Source organism: Pavona decussata, unplaced genomic scaffold, assembly GCF_977016875.1.
Source record: "Pavona decussata unplaced genomic scaffold, jaPavDecu1.1 SCAFFOLD_602, whole genome shotgun sequence".
Classification (NCBI taxonomy): domain Eukaryota; kingdom Metazoa; phylum Cnidaria; class Anthozoa; order Scleractinia; family Agariciidae; genus Pavona; species Pavona decussata.
In genome coordinates, this window is record NW_028145860.1 from 1,300,183 (window position 1) to 1,317,500 (window position 17,318).

Genomic DNA, 17,318 nt, shown 5'->3' on the forward strand with positions numbered 1-17,318 from the left:
TCGTGAGCAAGCATTGCGTTGCCTGAGCTGAGTCCAAACGTTTCCAGCAAACTCAGTTTTAGACTACTACACACAAGCAATTGTGATCTTCTAAATTAGAGTATAATCCAAAAGAATTTCACTAACAATTTTTTCAAAACTAACCTTTATTCCAGAAGGAAATCCTGACCCCAAAATATTACAGCATTTAAGTCGCTTCACTGCGAGTTGAAATCGATCACTCGCCCTTATTTGCTTCGTTTTCACATCACATCAAAGTTCTTGCTCTCCTTTCCTGGTTGAGGTCACCCTCAATGGTCTTTGTCCAATTTTTTATGGGGCAGTTTTCCTTTCCTGCGAAAAGTTGCTAGTTTTTGTCCGCTACTCGCAAAAACAGTTTGCAAAACTTTGTTGACCAGTCGCACTGGCTGGACTCTAGACTCTGATCACGTGCGCCCGTCACACCACTCGATGACGTCAATCGTGCATCTATACTCTAATCACACACTCCTCTAGACCAATCAAAACGGGAGTTTTACACAGTTCATTGTATAATGAAAAGTATCATGTATTCTACAAAATTCTTTAACTGTTTCTTATGTTGCCTTAACTTGCACCTTTGGAATCCCACTTCCCACTCCTTCTTCTTTTTACCCCCTGTAAACTTCCCATCCCCTGCTCTCCTGGATTCCTGATGCTCTCCTCTCACTCCCCAGCCACCCCTCCCCCATCATGTTAGCATCCCTAAATTTTTTTAGGGAAAATGAAAACATGGAAGTTTTAATGGAGAGAAATGCTTATAATGTTAGTAGTTAAACACCGAAAGGTAAAATATTGACATACCTTTATGTTACTCCACAATAATATTGATATTATTAAATTATTTAGACTGTGGAATTCCTTTAAAAGGAATGAAGGCAATACTAGAGTCAGGTTTAGACTTTGATTGCCTTAAAAACTGTAATATGACCAATCGCGCTTGCAATACAGGTTAGAGTGAATCCAGGCTATCGACAGAAAATGAAAATTAGACTACAACCAGTACAGATTATATTATTAAGAATAGTAGTACACTTCTGGAATCTCCAAAATACAGCCAACTCTCACCTTGTGGGCACGTTGCTATTTCGGACACCCCAATAATACAGACAGCAGCTAAATCCCCAGCATAAATAAATTACAGACGTTTGATTGAAATAAATGTCTGCTATTATTAGGACACTAACTCGTGGTCCCAAGGGTGTCCGCAATAAAGGGAGTTGACTGTAGTTGAGATAATGGAGTCTGGATATTAACAACAACAGATGTGATTTATAGTATAGGAACCAAACACAAAATTGAAACAAGAATTATGTGTGCAATCATGCATTTTTTGCTTTCAGAAGAAAGTAAATAAATAATTTGAACTCCTGTTATATGACCAGAATCACATTATTTTATGGCTAATAGCAAATGTGATATTTGTGATTATGTTCCCTTGAAAAAATGGGTACACAGATGAATAAACAAGGTTGGTCAAGGTTGATGTACTGAGCGTCCTTTTTCTACTGGATTTTGTAGGCCATTAAACACTTCCCTATTGTTCAGATAACTAGCTTAACTTCCAAAGAGTTATTGTATTCTTGTCTTACAAATTCAGTTCTGTTGCAAGCCTGGGATTGCTGCTGTAGTATTACAGATATTGATATTAATATATATGAAACATGAATATGCACTTCAGATGAAAGATTATACAGAAGAAAAGATTCTGGCGGTTATCAACACAACGAGACTGTTGCGAAAAAGGGCTTGAATGGGAATTTCGTTCAAGCCTGAATTTTTTCATTTTTGTTTTTCTAGTTGGATAGATTACTGCAAGAATCTTTTCTTCTATACAGATATTAATGTTGCTGTTTAGTAATCACCTTAATTGAACATGAACAGTACTGATGGGTGGTTCCCTTAAGTTCAGAGTGGACAAAATAATAGACTGCAAGCAGTCCCTCTCTGGATAGCCGAGGTCGCGCGAAAAAGCTGAGCGTAAAAAAACTGGAGCGAACGAGCGGAGGGAGGCTTGTTTATGGACCAATCAGAATTTTCTGTTGCCGGAGCGACAGGAAATTCGAACGCGTTTGTTACAGTTAAGAGCACAGTCCCTTTTCCTTCTCTCCCCCAGTCTCTTCCCGTTTATTTCTCCTCGCTCCAGTCTCGCTGCGCTATGAGCACACCATCTCGACTGAGCAGAAAGGGACTGCTTGCAGTCTAACAAAATAAGTGATTAGAGTATCACTAGGAGCAGCTTGAACTGTGTGCCTTAGAATCACTTTAAGAAGGCTTTCACCAACTTTAAAGGGAATTTGACTGTTTTGATTTCTACTTGAAGCATTTTAATCTTATTGCAGTTATTTAATATCAATTTCTATAACTATTAATTTCAGTTTAAAGAACTGAAAAAAAAATATATATATATAATTTACAGAATACCTGACATGCTTTTGGAATATATTTGAATTAAAACTATATGCTGAATATACAGTTTATTAAGGACAATAAATTGCCTTCTCTCACTTATTGTCTATGGACCTGTATTTTTGGAGGCCTTTTTGCCCTTTCAGAAACACAAGGTGGCAAAAAATTCTGTTTTAACATATTTTTCCTGGATGGTATTATCATGACCATCATACTGATAGACGGCCCTTTTTTACAGTCTGCTTATTGTGTTATCATTTATTTAGTAAATTGTTCTTTTCTGGACACTGTATAGATTATGACAATTGCTGCAATGGAACCTACACAAGCTGATCCTGGTAAGTACCCGGACCCAGTTGTTCATAGACCAATTCAGCTAATCCTGGCTTAACATGAACTTTGATTCAAGCTTAATAACTAATCAGTAATTAAGTTTCTTCAAAAATATTTTTGTTTCGTAGTTTTGATGTAGACTTCTCCTCACCATTAGCTTAAAATTAGCCTTTAACAACATTTGTAATGAGCAAGATTAAAACTTCAGTCAACGTTTTATCTGGGATTAGTGTTAGTCGGCTTTCAAACAATCGGGGTCCAGATCCCTATTTCTTCCTTTCAATTGAAGGGGTGCCTGGAAAAAAGCCCTAAGTGACTTCTGATAAATTGCTAGATTCTCCTTCCAAATATTTGCCTTGTATTCACTTGTGAAACAAAAGGAGAATTAGTCACTTAGGGCCTTATTTCTATGCAACCCTTCAATTTCTCTTGGGAAAAGCAGAGTGGACAAGACGTGCAGTCATCTTCAATGACCCAGTATGCATAGTGTCTCCCTATAGAAGATGATTTTCACTTGCACTTCACGCATGTTTTGCCCAATCTTCTATCCCCAAGAGAAACAACACATCACTCACAGTTGAAGGTGCTTCTTGCTTTCATTGCTTTAATACATTGCATTACAAACGACATTAATACACAACACCAAATAAAACCAATTGAACTGATGCTTGTGTTTCAATCACCAGAGAACCAGACACCAGATTATGGTCAGATTTACACACTGCTTAGCAGGGTGATGCGAGAACAGTCCCCACCAGACCTCACCCCACTTGGTAAGTGTTCAAATACCTCTCAACACCAAAATTATTAACATGAAAATGTGGATTTCTTTTGCAACATTTTTATTTCATTTTGAATAAACAAGGGCACTACCTATTTTCTACCTCTGCCTCTTTTGTACATACAGTTTTCTGCTTTTATACAAAACTTTTATATACTATAATACTAATTTTTTTAGCCTATAGTCAAACCTCCTAAAAGTAGTCAATCTTTAGCCATTACTTTACTGTATCAGTAAAAAAATGCCTTGGTCTGTTTTCTTATGTTTTCTGGCAGATGCTCGGGTTATCCTGGATTTGTTAAATGACCTGGAAAAACGGCTTGCTGGCCATGACATTAGTAATCAAGTCAACTTTGTTGTCGAGAAGTACAGAGAATTAATGGCAACTACTCACACAGCACCCAGTCGTTCTACAGCAAGAATACTCCCTCAGCGTCAAGCTAAAACTTCTCAGAACAGTTCTGATTCAAACAGCAGCAGACCAAAAACACAGCTATTCTCTCTAAACCCCCTTAATGTGCCTGTGGAATTGCTGAATTTAAAGAAGCGAACTCCAGTGAATGTTACTGCTCAGTCTTCCCACCCTGACAGCTCCAAAGAAAAACAAACAGCACCACGGCAAAGCACTGCTCATCAGTAGGTTTGAATTGAAGAGATCAAACTTTAGTATTTTTATTCCCAGACTCAAATGTTAGAATCCCATGACTTGATGTTTGACTCCTGAAGGAATAGACCTTATTCGCTCTCTTGTTTTGTTGTCCTATTACAGATCGTGTGAATAGCACTCCAAGGAGTTGTCTCTTTTAGAATTGGTCATATTCACGCTGGCATACATTCCTTACAAAAAGACAAAGGATTGATTCTTCTGACAATATCACATGGTTTGTAATGGGCAATTAGAATTTAGAGTGAATAAGGTCTATTGGGTACACGCCTTAGTTATAAACAGAAGAAAAATTGTTGAGTGAACATTCATCACAATTTGTTCACCTTCATTATAGTTTACTATATTTGCATTTTTTAGGAGTGAGTCTGGGTTGAATCTTAATGTGTGACCAGTCTTAGACCAAAGTTCCAAAGAGCTCTGGGGAGCAAAACTTTCCTGTGGTGGGTGTTTTTAAATGGACATTTGTCTTAAAATATTTGGAAAACTTGTACTCTGTCACCATTGGAAGGGATTTTTAAATAGCTTTTTCAAAGAAACTCAAAGTTAAACTGAAGTTAACTTTGGCTGTATATATTTTGAGGATTTTCAGTTTGGTGTTGAATTCTATACAAACTTGTAGAAAGTCCATTTCTCAGGAACTGCATAATTATTTACTTTCACAGATTGCAAGATCTAGTTCCTCTGATTTGATGGAGAAGTCATTCATTTTCATGTATGGTCTTCTTCATCATCATCATCATCATCATCATCATCATCATCATCATCATCATCATCATCATCACCCTCATCATCATCCCCATGTCGATCTTCATCGTCTTCCTTATCACCATGATCATCACCCTTACAATTGTCTCCATCACTTCAGTCCTTATCGTCGTCATCATCATCATCATCATTACCACTTCCATTTGAATGAGGCATTCCTGTTTCTGTTTCCACAGGCAATTAGGTCCATTTTCGTTCCAGAGTTCTCAGAATAGCTACACTTTTGTTTAAGCTAAGGAAGGATTGCTTGACCTCTCAGCCTGCTCTAGTGCTCTCTGTAAGTTTGTATCGAAGAGTTCACACCTGAAGAAAGAAAAGTCTATATCAGTTCTGTAAACTTAAAAAAATTATAATAGTAATAAAATTAATAACCATGGACAATTTTGTAGCATTGTTTGAAGGAAAATAAAATCATGATCCTGTTTAAATTCAGTTTACTTGTCTTGTACCTGTCACAAATATTACATTTCCACATATACACTGAGAAAATTGTATTTAGGATAACGAAATGATCACATTTTCCAGGATGTGTTGTAATGCCAAACATTTAGATGACCTAGTGGTTAGAAGACTGCTAGTAGTCCCTAAGAAGGTGGTCACACCAACAAAATGTGAGAGCAAGGACCATGGAAGGTAATGAAACCTCTACGTAGCAAGTTAGCTGGCATAGCTGGATGTAATGTCTGCATGCAAATAAAAAGTTTTGGTGGCAGAGCTGCTACAAATTGCTTTTTCCCCATTCCCCTTGAAGCTTCACTGCTTGTCCAATGAACATCCCACCAGCTATGCAGGCTAATGATTGGCAAGTGAACAAGTTGCTCCAGTTTTGTAATTAGCTTACTGTGCTGATGACTTGTTCACTTAACTATTCATTCTCTTCTTCATTCATTTGCTATTTACAGCATCCTTGAACTTGCTTCAAGATCATGCTTTTAATTTTCAAGTTTTATTTTTCTCTTTTTCTCTGTAGATACCTTATTGGCATGTCCAGTGAGTAGAATGGATTCTTAAGAGCAAAGTCTGAGTACAGCTCATAAATCTTTTTGAGGAAGATGTCCATCCCAAGTTGTTTAGGATCTGTTAGCACTATGAATTTCAATCCTGTTGAGAATAAGATACTGCATCAGTTGAGGGGCTGGGGGTATTTAGGGTCTCTGTCCAATTTTAGGTTTTGATAAAAAATATGACCAATTTCCAGGGAAGAATGGGGCTAGGTTTGTTGAGTGAGCTGTTGTGGTCAATATGTAAATATTATGAGGGAGATCTAAAGAAGACAGAAAAAAAAATCATCATTTAGGTTTACTTGGTTTTCTTGATACAAAAACTAAATAACCACAAACTTGTCTGTTATTCACATCCTTGGTAGACAAGACAATTTATTTTTGAGATCATTGTCTATTTGTCAATACTGATGCAGTTAAATGCAATAATTTATTTAACAGAGTTAAAATCAAAGAGTGCTAAATTATGTGCCAGTTGTGGTCAGCAGTGGCAGTTGTGTCAGTTGTGGTCAGTTGTTTACATATTTGTATGCACCAGGATTCCACATGCTCTTGGATTGAATTGAAGGGCGTTTTTTATTGGAAGAGTGAGTGTTTGTTATGTGTGTTTACGCTTCATAAAGGGCTGTTTCCCTCTCTCTCCCTCCCTTCCCCTTCCCACTGTTTTTATCATTGCGACAGGTGCCTGTCTTCCTTACTGCATGGGGGCTCATGGCTGGGTTGCCAGGATTTGCCAGCCATGGGAGCGGTCTCCATCTAGGAGCTGGCTGCCAATAGTGGAAGCTCCTGGATGTCCCTGGCACCCAACCTCCATTCAGCGATGCAATTGTTAAAACAAAGAGTTGAAATTTGTTATACTTATTTCACCTGTGTGTGTCTGGAAACAGTGAAGTTTGAAGGAATCTGCTTCTAATACTTCAATTCCTGAGGACCTTAGTTCTGGAGATAGTTTGGCAGAGATTGCATACAACCTGTAGGTAGACCAGAAATGTTAAATCTTAACGTGCAAAAGCTTTATTTATAATTGAAGGGTTTTTATGCAAGAGTATTGTGTGTGACTTTTCTTGCCTTCAAATTGAAATATTGCTTCAGATAAGCTCTCTTTGGCATAGACTGGCTATCGTGGTAGAAACAACTGCAAGCGACCAATACAAAAGTACTGATGCCTGGCCAATCTCCTTTGAGTGTGAGACTGAGCCAATGCAAGTGACACATTATTTTGTAGCTGTGGACAAAAGAAATTTTAAAGAAAAGTAACAAGCTATTTCTTGCTTACTATGCCATTGTTGCACTGTCTATCCAAGCCTTTATTGTTCTAGATAGGGCTTTGATGTGCATAATAGTTAACGACCAATCCCCGCCCCTCCCCACACACCCCTGAGAAGGGGAGGAAGCTCCCACCCACCCCCACCCCCCTCAATTCACAAAGGGTAAATAGAGAAAATGATCCCCAATAAAATGGCTTTGATTTTGATGTTAAGCTTGACTTACGGATGGAACATGCTTGCCAACATAATACGTTCATTCGTTGTCAGTTTTGGCCGACCAAACTTTAAGTTGAGTGGATAATTAGCCTGGTCTTTTATCACTTCCATTGCTTCTCTGCCGTCGGGCAAGCGTTTCCCTGTAACTGGCTCGCCGTTTATAGCCAACAGGGCATGGCCAACTAAGTTGAAGAAACGATTTCGTCAATTAGTGAGATTTTAAAGCTTACAAAAAAGATAAAAATTGAAAGCTGAACGCCAAATCGCGAGAAATACAGGTACCTTTTATATTGTCTCGTTCACCAAATATCACGACCAATTTGTCATCTTCGCGTAGCACGATGTCTAGAGGGTAACTAAATGCTTGTTCAATCTCGCTTTTAGGTGAAATGTGGTCGTAATGGTAGATTAGCCCTCCCGCTCGATTCAAGATGTACACACTGAAAATCGCCATCTTGAATACCGCGTTCTAACGAAGGGCCTGGCGAGAGATCGAGTCAAGATGGCGTCAGACTTTCTCCAAGCTGCAAAACTTTGGTTCACTTTGCTGTTCTTTTGCACAAATATTAACCCCGAAAAATTATTCTACTGCTACTAAATTTCGAATAAAACATGTGGAAGCGAGGGGAGATTGTTTCTAGCAGTGATGAAAGCTTGGACGAAGAAATTTCTCCTGGTATTTCTGGCGGTTTTGAAACTGCATCTGGTGCGTGCAAACTGAAACCCGTGTTTGATAACATTTTCGCTGATATTCAAGCCAGTATTCCTACTTTGGATTTAGAAGATTCTTCAGAGGTAAGGATGCAATAAAATACAGTTAACTTTTATTTGTTTTCCTATTTATTGCTGTTAACATGCGTTCACCTGTCTCCAACAACTCAAGCTTGTGACAATTTTTGTTGCTTAGGCAACGAATCGTAAGTTCTTAAATTAATTAAGGAAAACCTCATTAATTGCCTAATCAGCAGCCATATTAAAAAGCAAAGATTGTTATTGAATAAAGATATTTCCTAACTTGTAATCTTTGTTTAAAATCAAAATAACGCCATGTTTATTTTGTAAGAAAAAGTATCATATTGTTTTGTAGCTTGTAAGGTTAAATAAATTTGGGAGCTTAAGGACGGTGCCTACTAATACCGAAGTATTTTTGTGCGGTTTATGACTATGCGGGAAAAGCAGATCTTACCAAGGGCTATTGGATCCGAAAAAGAAAATTGGGGGTAACCATGCATTTTTCAGAGATAATTATGCAACAATATCTCTAAAAAAAGTGCCAAAATATAAAGCAATGTATGGGATTTTTTCCTAAATTGAAGCTTTATTTTCTCTGAAAAATGCATGGTTACCCCCAATTTTCTTTTGAGATACCAACGACATTTGGTAAGTTCTGCTTTCTCCGTATAGTTTTAAACCGCGCAAAAATATCCCTGTATTAGTAGGCACCACCCAAGGGAAACCCGAGTATCTCGCGATGCGCAGAACGTATGCGCAGTAACAATAGTAGGCACCGTCCTTAAACAAGCCTCACCAGCACACAGATAAAGAGTTTCTTAAGTACTATATTACCTTTTTTCAGATTTTTTTGGATGCGTGGTTTGGGTTAATTCAAACACACATACAGAAATAAAGAGAAAGAGAGTGTGCATTTCAAGGTTGCAACTGTGGATGGGAGTCAGATTTATTCAAACTAGCCTGTGTACAGCCACCCGCTCTCCTTTCTATGGAGGAGAGTGGGTGGCTGTACACAGGCTATATTCAAACTAATTTCTAGGGCAAGATTTGGGTATGACTACCATCTTAGATTTTTTACCCATTTTAAAGATAAAACCGGTTGTTCAAAGAGTAGAGTACATTTTAACCCCTGGATAGCAATTTATCCACTGGATAGAGTTATCCTTTCTTTGAACAACTGGGTCCAGGAGTCAGTCTGCACAGATACCAACTCCAAGGTATTAAAAATTTGGTTGAACATAATTTTTCAGAAATGTTGTCAGACACTGTCCAAGAAGGAACTGATATTTCCAGCGAGGTTCCTGTAAAAAAAAAATCCACCCATCACACAGAAGGTCATTCGAAGATAAAGGGGCTTTCAAAAGCCAACCTGCTTAAAGAGGGGTGGGGGATATGGATTTTTTTCTGGAACTAGTAACCCATTGGAGGAGAAAATTGGTCCCAATGGTATGAATGACATTGGGGGGGGGGGGGGGGGGGAGGATTGGGGTTCTCAATGAAGTTGCCCATAGGAAGGGTCTGCCCAGAGTTTCAACCCGTTATTTCATAGTCCAATTTTTTCCAAATCATATCTCTTTCAGATACATAAGAAAGTTGTACCCTAAAAAGGTTGTTCCCCTTTACTATGCCTCAGTGACAAGCCAAGGCCTCAAATGTCTTCTGATGGCAGGCATAGACCTGATGCAAAAATGGCCGATATTTTCATATTCTTTTGTCTCCATTCAAATTAGCCTCACTAGCCTCATTCACGGTGAAATATTCTTTTCATTTTTGAACTCAAGAAAGAGGTTAGTGAGGCTAATTTGAATGCAAACAAAAGAATATTAAAATATCAGCCATTTTTACATAGGGTCTATAAACTTTGCATAATTTTTTTTTTTGTAATTTTTGTTGGGAATTTGTACTCAGTTGTTGCTGCCCTTTCTAGTGTTACTTGTTGGGTTCACAGTCTTCATTTGTGGCCCAATAAAATAACAAAATTTACAATGTCACCACCCTTCCATAACCCCATGTAGAGCTCCATGTGTAGCCACCTATATGGAGTACACCCTCCCCTCCCCCAGATTGAAAAATGCTATGAGAAAACAGGGGGTAAGAGAAAGATGGAAGGTTTAGGTTTTAATTACAATAACAACAATAATACCAGTATTATATAATGATCTGTTTACAGGAAAGCAATGATAATGAAGAGCCATTGATGTTTACGAGAAAAGTATGGCCATTGTCCCCAAACATTTTGTCACAAACAAGCTTGCCGAGCTGCAAATCAGTTAGTTCACCTGCCGCCAGTGCTTCTGACAGTGGACTCTCCCTTGTCAGTCCTGATGGAAAGACTGGAAGCTGTTCATCACCTTCAGACTCTGAACAGGTTTGTTTGTTCACTTGACAGCTTCACACCCTCAATTCTCAACAGCCTTTCAATGCATCCTGTATGCTTGTATGCTTTATTCTTGGTTCCTGCTCCTCCTCCCCCCTCCCTTCACAAAGCACAGTAATCTTAACTAGTGTTTGAGTTTGTTAAGATTATAATCAGGGCCGGGTTGTTCGAAAGCCGATTAACGCTAATCCACGATTAAAAGTTAACCAAGGTTTTCATCTCGCTCGTTAAACGTTATTTTAAAGGCTCATTTTAATCTAATGGTAAAGAAAAGTCTAAGGCAAAGCTGAGGGACAAAAATCTTTTGGATGAATCCTTACGGATTAGCAAATATACTTAAATCAAAGTTCACGTTAACCCAGGATTAGCTTAATCGGGCTTTGAACAACTGGGCCCAGATGTACTAAGAGCAACTGGTAGATATAAACTCTCTTATGGTGGATCAGAGAATTAACTCAAAGTGAACCTATGAATTTCTCACTGAGCGTTAGCCCTAGTAGGACATTCATGGGTCTACTTTAGCACTTTAACATTCACTGCAGAGTTAATTCTTTGATCCATTAGTGCTAGTAGCACAAAATTCATTTGAACCCTTCACATTGATAAACCTCCATAGCTTACTAGGAGAAATTTCCTTAACTAAAGAACTCAATACGTTTTGCTTTTCAGGAAAACATTGAATGTTTTCCCAGTTCACCTCCATCACTGCCCACTACTCTACAAAAAAAATCAGTTGCATCAAGCTCCACTCAAACAACCAGTGTTGGTGCTGAATTACCCTCTTCACTAGCTGAAGATAAAAGGGCAATTACTGCTTCAGTAACTGCACATGATACAGATCCACAGGATACAGTCAAGCTAAGCTTTGACTTGATAGAACATTTAAATCTTGGTGATCTCCTTGAGCGCACCAATGAAGTTACTGTCCCTCCAGTTTTTCCACCCAGTCTCAGTGACAGTGGAAACAGTGATTCTGAAGACAGTGGTAACAGCCTTATGGAGGAGTTGGTAAGGCTTAGTAGGAAGCAACAGAATGCTGCTGCACCTGAACCTAGCAGTCCAATTGAACACCATTCACCTCGCTCATCAGAGAATGTAGAGAACAAGACACATGATGTTGGAGTGATGAGTGGTCCACCTGTGGCCTCTACAGGGGTCACAGCATGTCTGGATCCTTCAAGCAGGTTGAAAGATACTGTGTTCCTGGATTTGAGAAAGCTTGAAAAAGAAACTCCACAGGTGACTGATTATAATTCCAAAACACCTTTACATTTAACCTAGTTTAATGGCCTTAGCTTCCGTGAGTCTCCTGTAGCTCAGTGGTAGAGCATCCGAACAAGTAATCGGAAGGTCTTAGGTTCGACTCCTGACAGGAGCACTTGCTTTTTTTTCCAAGTATGCCCGTGTCACTTATTGAATAATATATCTTTCTCATTTATTTACCAGGCTTAAAATATTCCATCACATTTATTCCATTGCGCATATGCCACACATGACATTCCAATCTTAGCAGTATATAAAGGATGTTTGTCCTATGAACCTAGTGTAATGGCCTTAGCTCCCACGAGTCTCCTGTAGCTCAGTGGTAGAGCATCCGAACTAGTAATCGGAACGTCTTAGGTTCGACTCCTGATGGGAGCACTTGGACTTTTTTTCCAAGTATGCCTGTGCCACTTACTGAATAATACATCTTTCTCACCTTTACATCTTGTCAGTATTTTTTTTATTATTAATAATAACAACTTTATTGAACATTGGCATAATACAACATTACAAGATACAAATTAATACAAAATATAAATACAAATACAAAATACAAAATAAAGCTAAAACAAGGAATTGCTGAATAACTTACAAGAGTAAAGACAAACTAAATGCAGAGGAGATTATTAGGCTGAGATAGACATCTTGTAAGTATAATCTCATAAATTACTCCTATCTTGCAGTAATTCATCATGATTTAAAAGTATTTCTAGAGATCTGCTTAAATTATGTATTTTATTTGTTTCCCTTTTTTTGTATAGAGACAACAGGCATTACCATTATCAATATGCAGGATACTAGGAATCAGCAATGAATCTGAGGAGTAAGTAACTAATTTAGAAATTTACAATTTCAGCTTCAGCAATAAAAATGACTGATTTCCAACAGTTCTGTCATGAGCCTCTAGGAGGGTAAGCAACATGCTTCCCAGAACTGAGAAGCTTTTTAAGCTTGTTGGAAATTGCTAAATGGATCTGTGTTTGTTTTGGTCATTTAAGCTTCAGAGAGCAAATAAAACTTCTTCTTCTTCTTGGGTTCAGTGTGCTGCCTGCATGAGCGTAGCCATGCTTTTTACATCAGGTAATGGAAGGTTATAATGATGATCAAGGAGAAAGTTGGATGAAAAATGGAAGGATGAGTTGTATGCCTGGAGGCAATGTGCAATATTCCTTTAAGTTTGAATTTTGAAGTGGTGGAAAAAATGAAATGTGGTCCTAATCATGTTGTAATAACCATTTTTGCTCACCACTCCCCACAGTCATCTAATGCTAAGCCGTTACAGCTAAATTACTTTAGGATGGTGCCTACTATTGTTACTGTGCATACGTTCTGCACATCTCGAGATACTCGGGTTTCCTATGGGTGGTGCCTACTAATACAGGGATATTTTTGCGCGGTTTAAAGCTATATGGAGAAATCAGAACTTAGCAAATGCTTTTGGTATCTCAAAAGAAAATTGGGGGTAACCATGCATTTTTCAGAGATAATTTAGCTTCAATTTAGGAAAAAATCCCATAGATTTCTTTAAATTTTGGCGCTTTTTAGAGATATTATTGCTTAATTATCTCTGAAAAATGCATGGTTACCACCAATTTTCTTTTTGGATTCCAATAGGCCTTGCTAAGATCTGCTTTTCCCACATAGTCATAAACCGCACAAAAATACTTCGGTATTAGTAGGCACCGTCCTGAATATGAATCTATTTTGTATAGCTATAAATATAATTTATTGCTCAATTGGTCAGAAAGTAGTTCTGTTAACAGTAGTAAAAGAAGATAGAGTGACACATTTCTCTTTGTTTCAGTTTGTCCAGTAGTTCAGATGAAGAAGATGATCTTCAATACTGGCAGGATCAGAGGCGGAAGGCAAAAGAGGCTTCTTTGTCTTGTGCAAGGCAGAATAACAGTAGTGTTGATCAGAGGCAACCCAGGAAACCTCTAGCAAAGCACCAAAATGCTGTTGAACAACGGAAAGTGGCTCTGAAAGAGATTCATGGAAGATTGCATGAGAAAGGTGTGCATCCAGTAGTTAATAAAGAGAATGTTCATGGGGTTACAGAAATTGAACAGAAAGTGGCTGGGCGTGGCACTTCAACCAAGTTAGAAAATGAGCAGCTCAGTTTGACGAAAACACATGAAGTGTTGAAAGCAGAGAGAATGCATGCTATCAAACAGGCTTGGGTAGATGAATCGCCTGTTAGCAGAGAGGAGAAACCTCACCAAGACAACTCTATCCTGGAAAAGAAAATGACAAAGAAAGATTACTCACCAGCACAAGTCAAGACTCCACCATCACCAATAAAGAGTGAACCAACAACTCTCAACAGTAAGATAGCTCCAAGCAAGAGAGAGAATTTGAGCAGTGTTGACAGTAGAGGCAAAAACGATTTGGTTTCTCCAAGGAATGATGTGGTTAAGAAGGCAAGTGTTAAACGTAAACAAGTGTTAACTGAAGAAGAGAAGGCAAAAAGGCAACGGCTTCATAGGAGTTTACAGAACTTGAAGCCTCAGCTGTCGTCCCATGGACATCACCCTGCTGCTCCTGTCACACCTGTGATCTTCCATGAGGTAAATACCATCTAAAAGCACCAATAATTTTGTAAAAAAAAAAAAAACTATTTTATCAAATTTCCAAAGTTTTCTACTTGAGGATAGTAAAATATTGAAAAGCAAACAGCAATCTGGAAAGTAGCTTTCCTTTGGATTGTCACACTTCAGGATTTCATCCACAGACTCAAAAGTTAGAATCACCTTGTACAGCATAATAAACAGCACCACAGGGAAGTATTGCTCAGTAGCTTTCACTTGAATGGTCACGCTTTAGGATTTCATCCACAGCCTCCAAAGTTAGAACCACCTTGTACAGCATAATAAACAGCACCACAGGAAAGAACTGCTCAGTAGCTTTCATTTGAATGATCACACTTTAGGGTTTCATCCATAGGCTCAAAATTTAGAACCACCTTGTATAGCGTGCACCACCACAGAAAAATAAACCTCAGTAGCTTTCACTAGAATGTTCAAACTTTTGGATATCATCCACAGACTCAAAAGTTATAATCACCTTTTACAGCATAATAAACAGCACCACAGGAAAGTACTACTCAGTAGCTTTCATTTGAATGGTCACACTTTAGGATTTCACACACATAAACAGTAGCGTCTGGTGCACAGGAAAGTACCACAGTTTTATCTTCCACTCTTTCCAGGAAGCTTCATATGAAAGCGATGCTTTCAGTTTACCGGACCTTGATACAAGTATCTCGTACCTGCTGATGTCCACCAAGTTGTCCAGTTGTGGAGAGTTGACTGCTATTCGTCAAGGATCCAGAGGGTCGCCCACCCCAGAGACACACTGTTTCTCGCACCTTGTAGCCTGGCTAGCTTCTTTAGTGTGTCCTAGTGTGAACGGGACAGATTACGCTGAGATCTGCGGTGCACCGTTCTACGTGGTAGGCTTGCAACAAAGTTGGCATGAGGGGCAACTCAAGATGGAAATCGGGATTTGTAGCCGCGTAGAAAAAGGAGAAAACCAGAAGAAAACTAAGGCAAACTCTTTTAGACAGGAAGTGAGTAAGTTTCTGTCTACCAACTCGCTGTATAGTATGTACTCGCGGCTCTTTGAATTCGAACCATTCCCTCTTCAGCACCTCGCAGAGATGTTGATGAGCAAGAAGAATTTATCAACCATCCTAACTGTGAATCCAGATTCTGAGGCCATGAATCGCGTGTTCGGGGCTAAACCAGGGTTCTTTTGGCAAACCATGGAGGTCGAAGATACGCCTTCTGAAGAAAAAACTGGTGTTCGGCTCTGTCAAGGACCCGAGATTCAAAATACGGTGATGCTAATGCAGCTTGCTGTATTTCATGAGCCGTTTTGTTTACTGGATGTGTTGATTCGTGCTCGCTGCAATGCTCTGGACATTGCCGGCGTCAGGCTGGTGTACCAACAGAGGGAACTGTTGGAAGAGAAACCAGGTACACATTATTAATGATTTTGTATTCGCAGGCCGGGGGTGTTCGTTTACGTGCCAAAAGCAATATAGTCACAACGTGCTCAAATCGAATTGTTCAAGGACGGTGCCTACTAATACCGAAGTATTTTTGCGCGGTTTCTGACTATGCGGGGAAAGCAGATGTTAGCAAGGGCTATTGGAATCCAAAAAGAAAATTTGGGGTAACCACGCATTTCTTTTAGAGATAATTAAGCAGCAATTATTCTAAAAAGCAGTAAAATACAAAGCAATGTATAAGGCGGTTTTTTTTCCAAATTGAAGCTTTATTATCTTTGAAAAATGCATGGTTACCCCCAATTTTCATTTTGGATACCAAGAGCACTTGCTAAGTTCTGCTTTCTCCGCATAGTTTTAAACCGCGCAAAAATATCTCTTTATTAGTAGGCACCACCTATAGGAAAACCGGATATCTCCAGAAGCGTAGAACGTATGCGCAGTATCAAAAGTAGGCACCGTCCTTAAGTTGATTATTACTATCTGAAATGCATTTTCCCTACTGTTCATGTAAAATGTTATGAAAACTTTCTCCAGGCCGATAAAGAGGCGAAACTTCCTTTTTAGTGGGTTTAGATTTTGTCGATTGTTGAAAAATTGCGAAGTACGCGAAAATTTGTTGTCGCAAAACAAAAAGCAAAAACAACAACAACAACAACAAAATAAAAATAAAAAAAATAAGAAAACGTTTTCTGTTCTGGAGTAGCTTCGAACTGATGGGACAATTGCATGGTAACAAGGTCCTCAAACTGGTGTCAACGAGATATGTTGCCTGTGTTATATTTTGTAGTGTTTTGCAGCTCGATACATTTAAGTTTATTTTACTTCCCACAGCACGCGGATTTCAACTTCCCAACCTCCTGACATCTGAGGAAATGTATACTGGGACCCAGATCCCTGTCTTTGTCCTCGCGTTGCGTGGGCCCCAGGCCATCTCACGGTGGCAGGATGAGGTGGGGCCGGTGGACTCCAAACTCGCGCTACGAACGGACCCCAACTCATTGAGAGCCTTGTACAGTCATGGAGCCAAGGAAGACCATCTGTTTTGGTGCCCAAGAAATGCTCAGAGCGCAGGAGCTGAACTAGCGCGGTGGTTTGGAGGCCGAGTCCCGGAAAGTGGGGTCGTGAACATCGGTTCTAACGAAGCTGCTTTGGCTTTTGATGAGAAATCCAAAGGTTCACCAAGCGGGAAAGGACGAAATACCAACAACCAACTCTTAACGAGCTCTCTTCACTCCACCAGCCGCCCTCCACCGCACTTTTTGACCACGACTACAGACACTAGTACTTTCTTCATCGTTTCACCTGCCGTCCCTGTTAAGCATCTAGGACATGTTCTCTGCTTGTGCTTCGAGAAAGGCTTTTGCATTCAAGGCATTAAACGGCTGCGACTGAATCCGAATCATATAAGCGGACTAGGCCTTGTACCTGAAGTGTTATCTGTGTTCTGCCCCAAGCCTGTTAACCAATCAGAGAGCA

General features: G+C 39.2%; 3 protein-coding genes across 5 annotated transcripts in view; 2 read left to right on the top strand and 1 right to left on the bottom strand.

Moving 5' to 3' along the window:
• The first annotated feature begins 1,210 nt into the window (after positions 1–1,210).
• On the top strand, positions 1,211–5,401 carry LOC146449275 (uncharacterized). Its single transcript, XM_085101140.1, has 4 exons — positions 1,211–1,931; positions 2,220–2,765; positions 3,447–3,533; positions 3,817–5,401. Exons 2-4 carry the CDS (start codon positions 2,726–2,728, stop codon positions 4,179–4,181), a joined length of 492 nt encoding a protein of 163 aa, XP_084957266.1. The 5' UTR covers positions 1,211–1,931; positions 2,220–2,725; the 3' UTR covers positions 4,182–5,401.
• Positions 3,586–7,930, bottom strand: LOC146449276 (trafficking protein particle complex subunit 4-like). The gene is made up of 5 exons (XM_085101131.1): positions 7,741–7,930; positions 7,466–7,640; positions 6,842–6,945; positions 5,948–6,074; positions 3,586–5,276 (listed from the first exon to the last, which is right to left on the bottom strand). The coding sequence occupies exons 1-5, from the start codon at positions 7,910–7,912 to the stop codon at positions 5,201–5,203; spliced, it is 654 nt and encodes a 217-aa protein (XP_084957257.1). The 5' UTR covers positions 7,913–7,930; the 3' UTR covers positions 3,586–5,200.
• Positions 7,931–7,941: 11 nt separating this feature from the next.
• Positions 7,942–17,318, top strand: part of LOC146449277 (dynein axonemal assembly factor 8-like) — a 23,443-nt gene continuing 14,066 nt past the window's right edge. For all 3 annotated transcript variants that reach the window (XR_014860554.1, XR_014860553.1, XM_085101112.1), the window contains exons 1-7: positions 7,942–8,253; positions 10,361–10,558; positions 11,237–11,806; positions 12,592–12,653; positions 13,635–14,397; positions 15,039–15,807; positions 16,674–17,318. The exon at positions 16,674–17,318 is cut by the window's right edge and continues 1,076 nt beyond it. Coding sequence is in view for 1 of the 3 variants with exons in the window: in XM_085101112.1 (XP_084957238.1) it covers positions 8,071–8,253; positions 10,361–10,558; positions 11,237–11,806; positions 12,592–12,653; positions 13,635–14,397; positions 15,039–15,807; positions 16,674–17,318 (3,190 nt within the window). In the remaining 2 variants the exon portion in view is untranslated. The remainder of the gene's footprint in view (positions 8,254–10,360; positions 10,559–11,236; positions 11,807–12,591; positions 12,654–13,634; positions 14,398–15,038; positions 15,808–16,673) is intronic.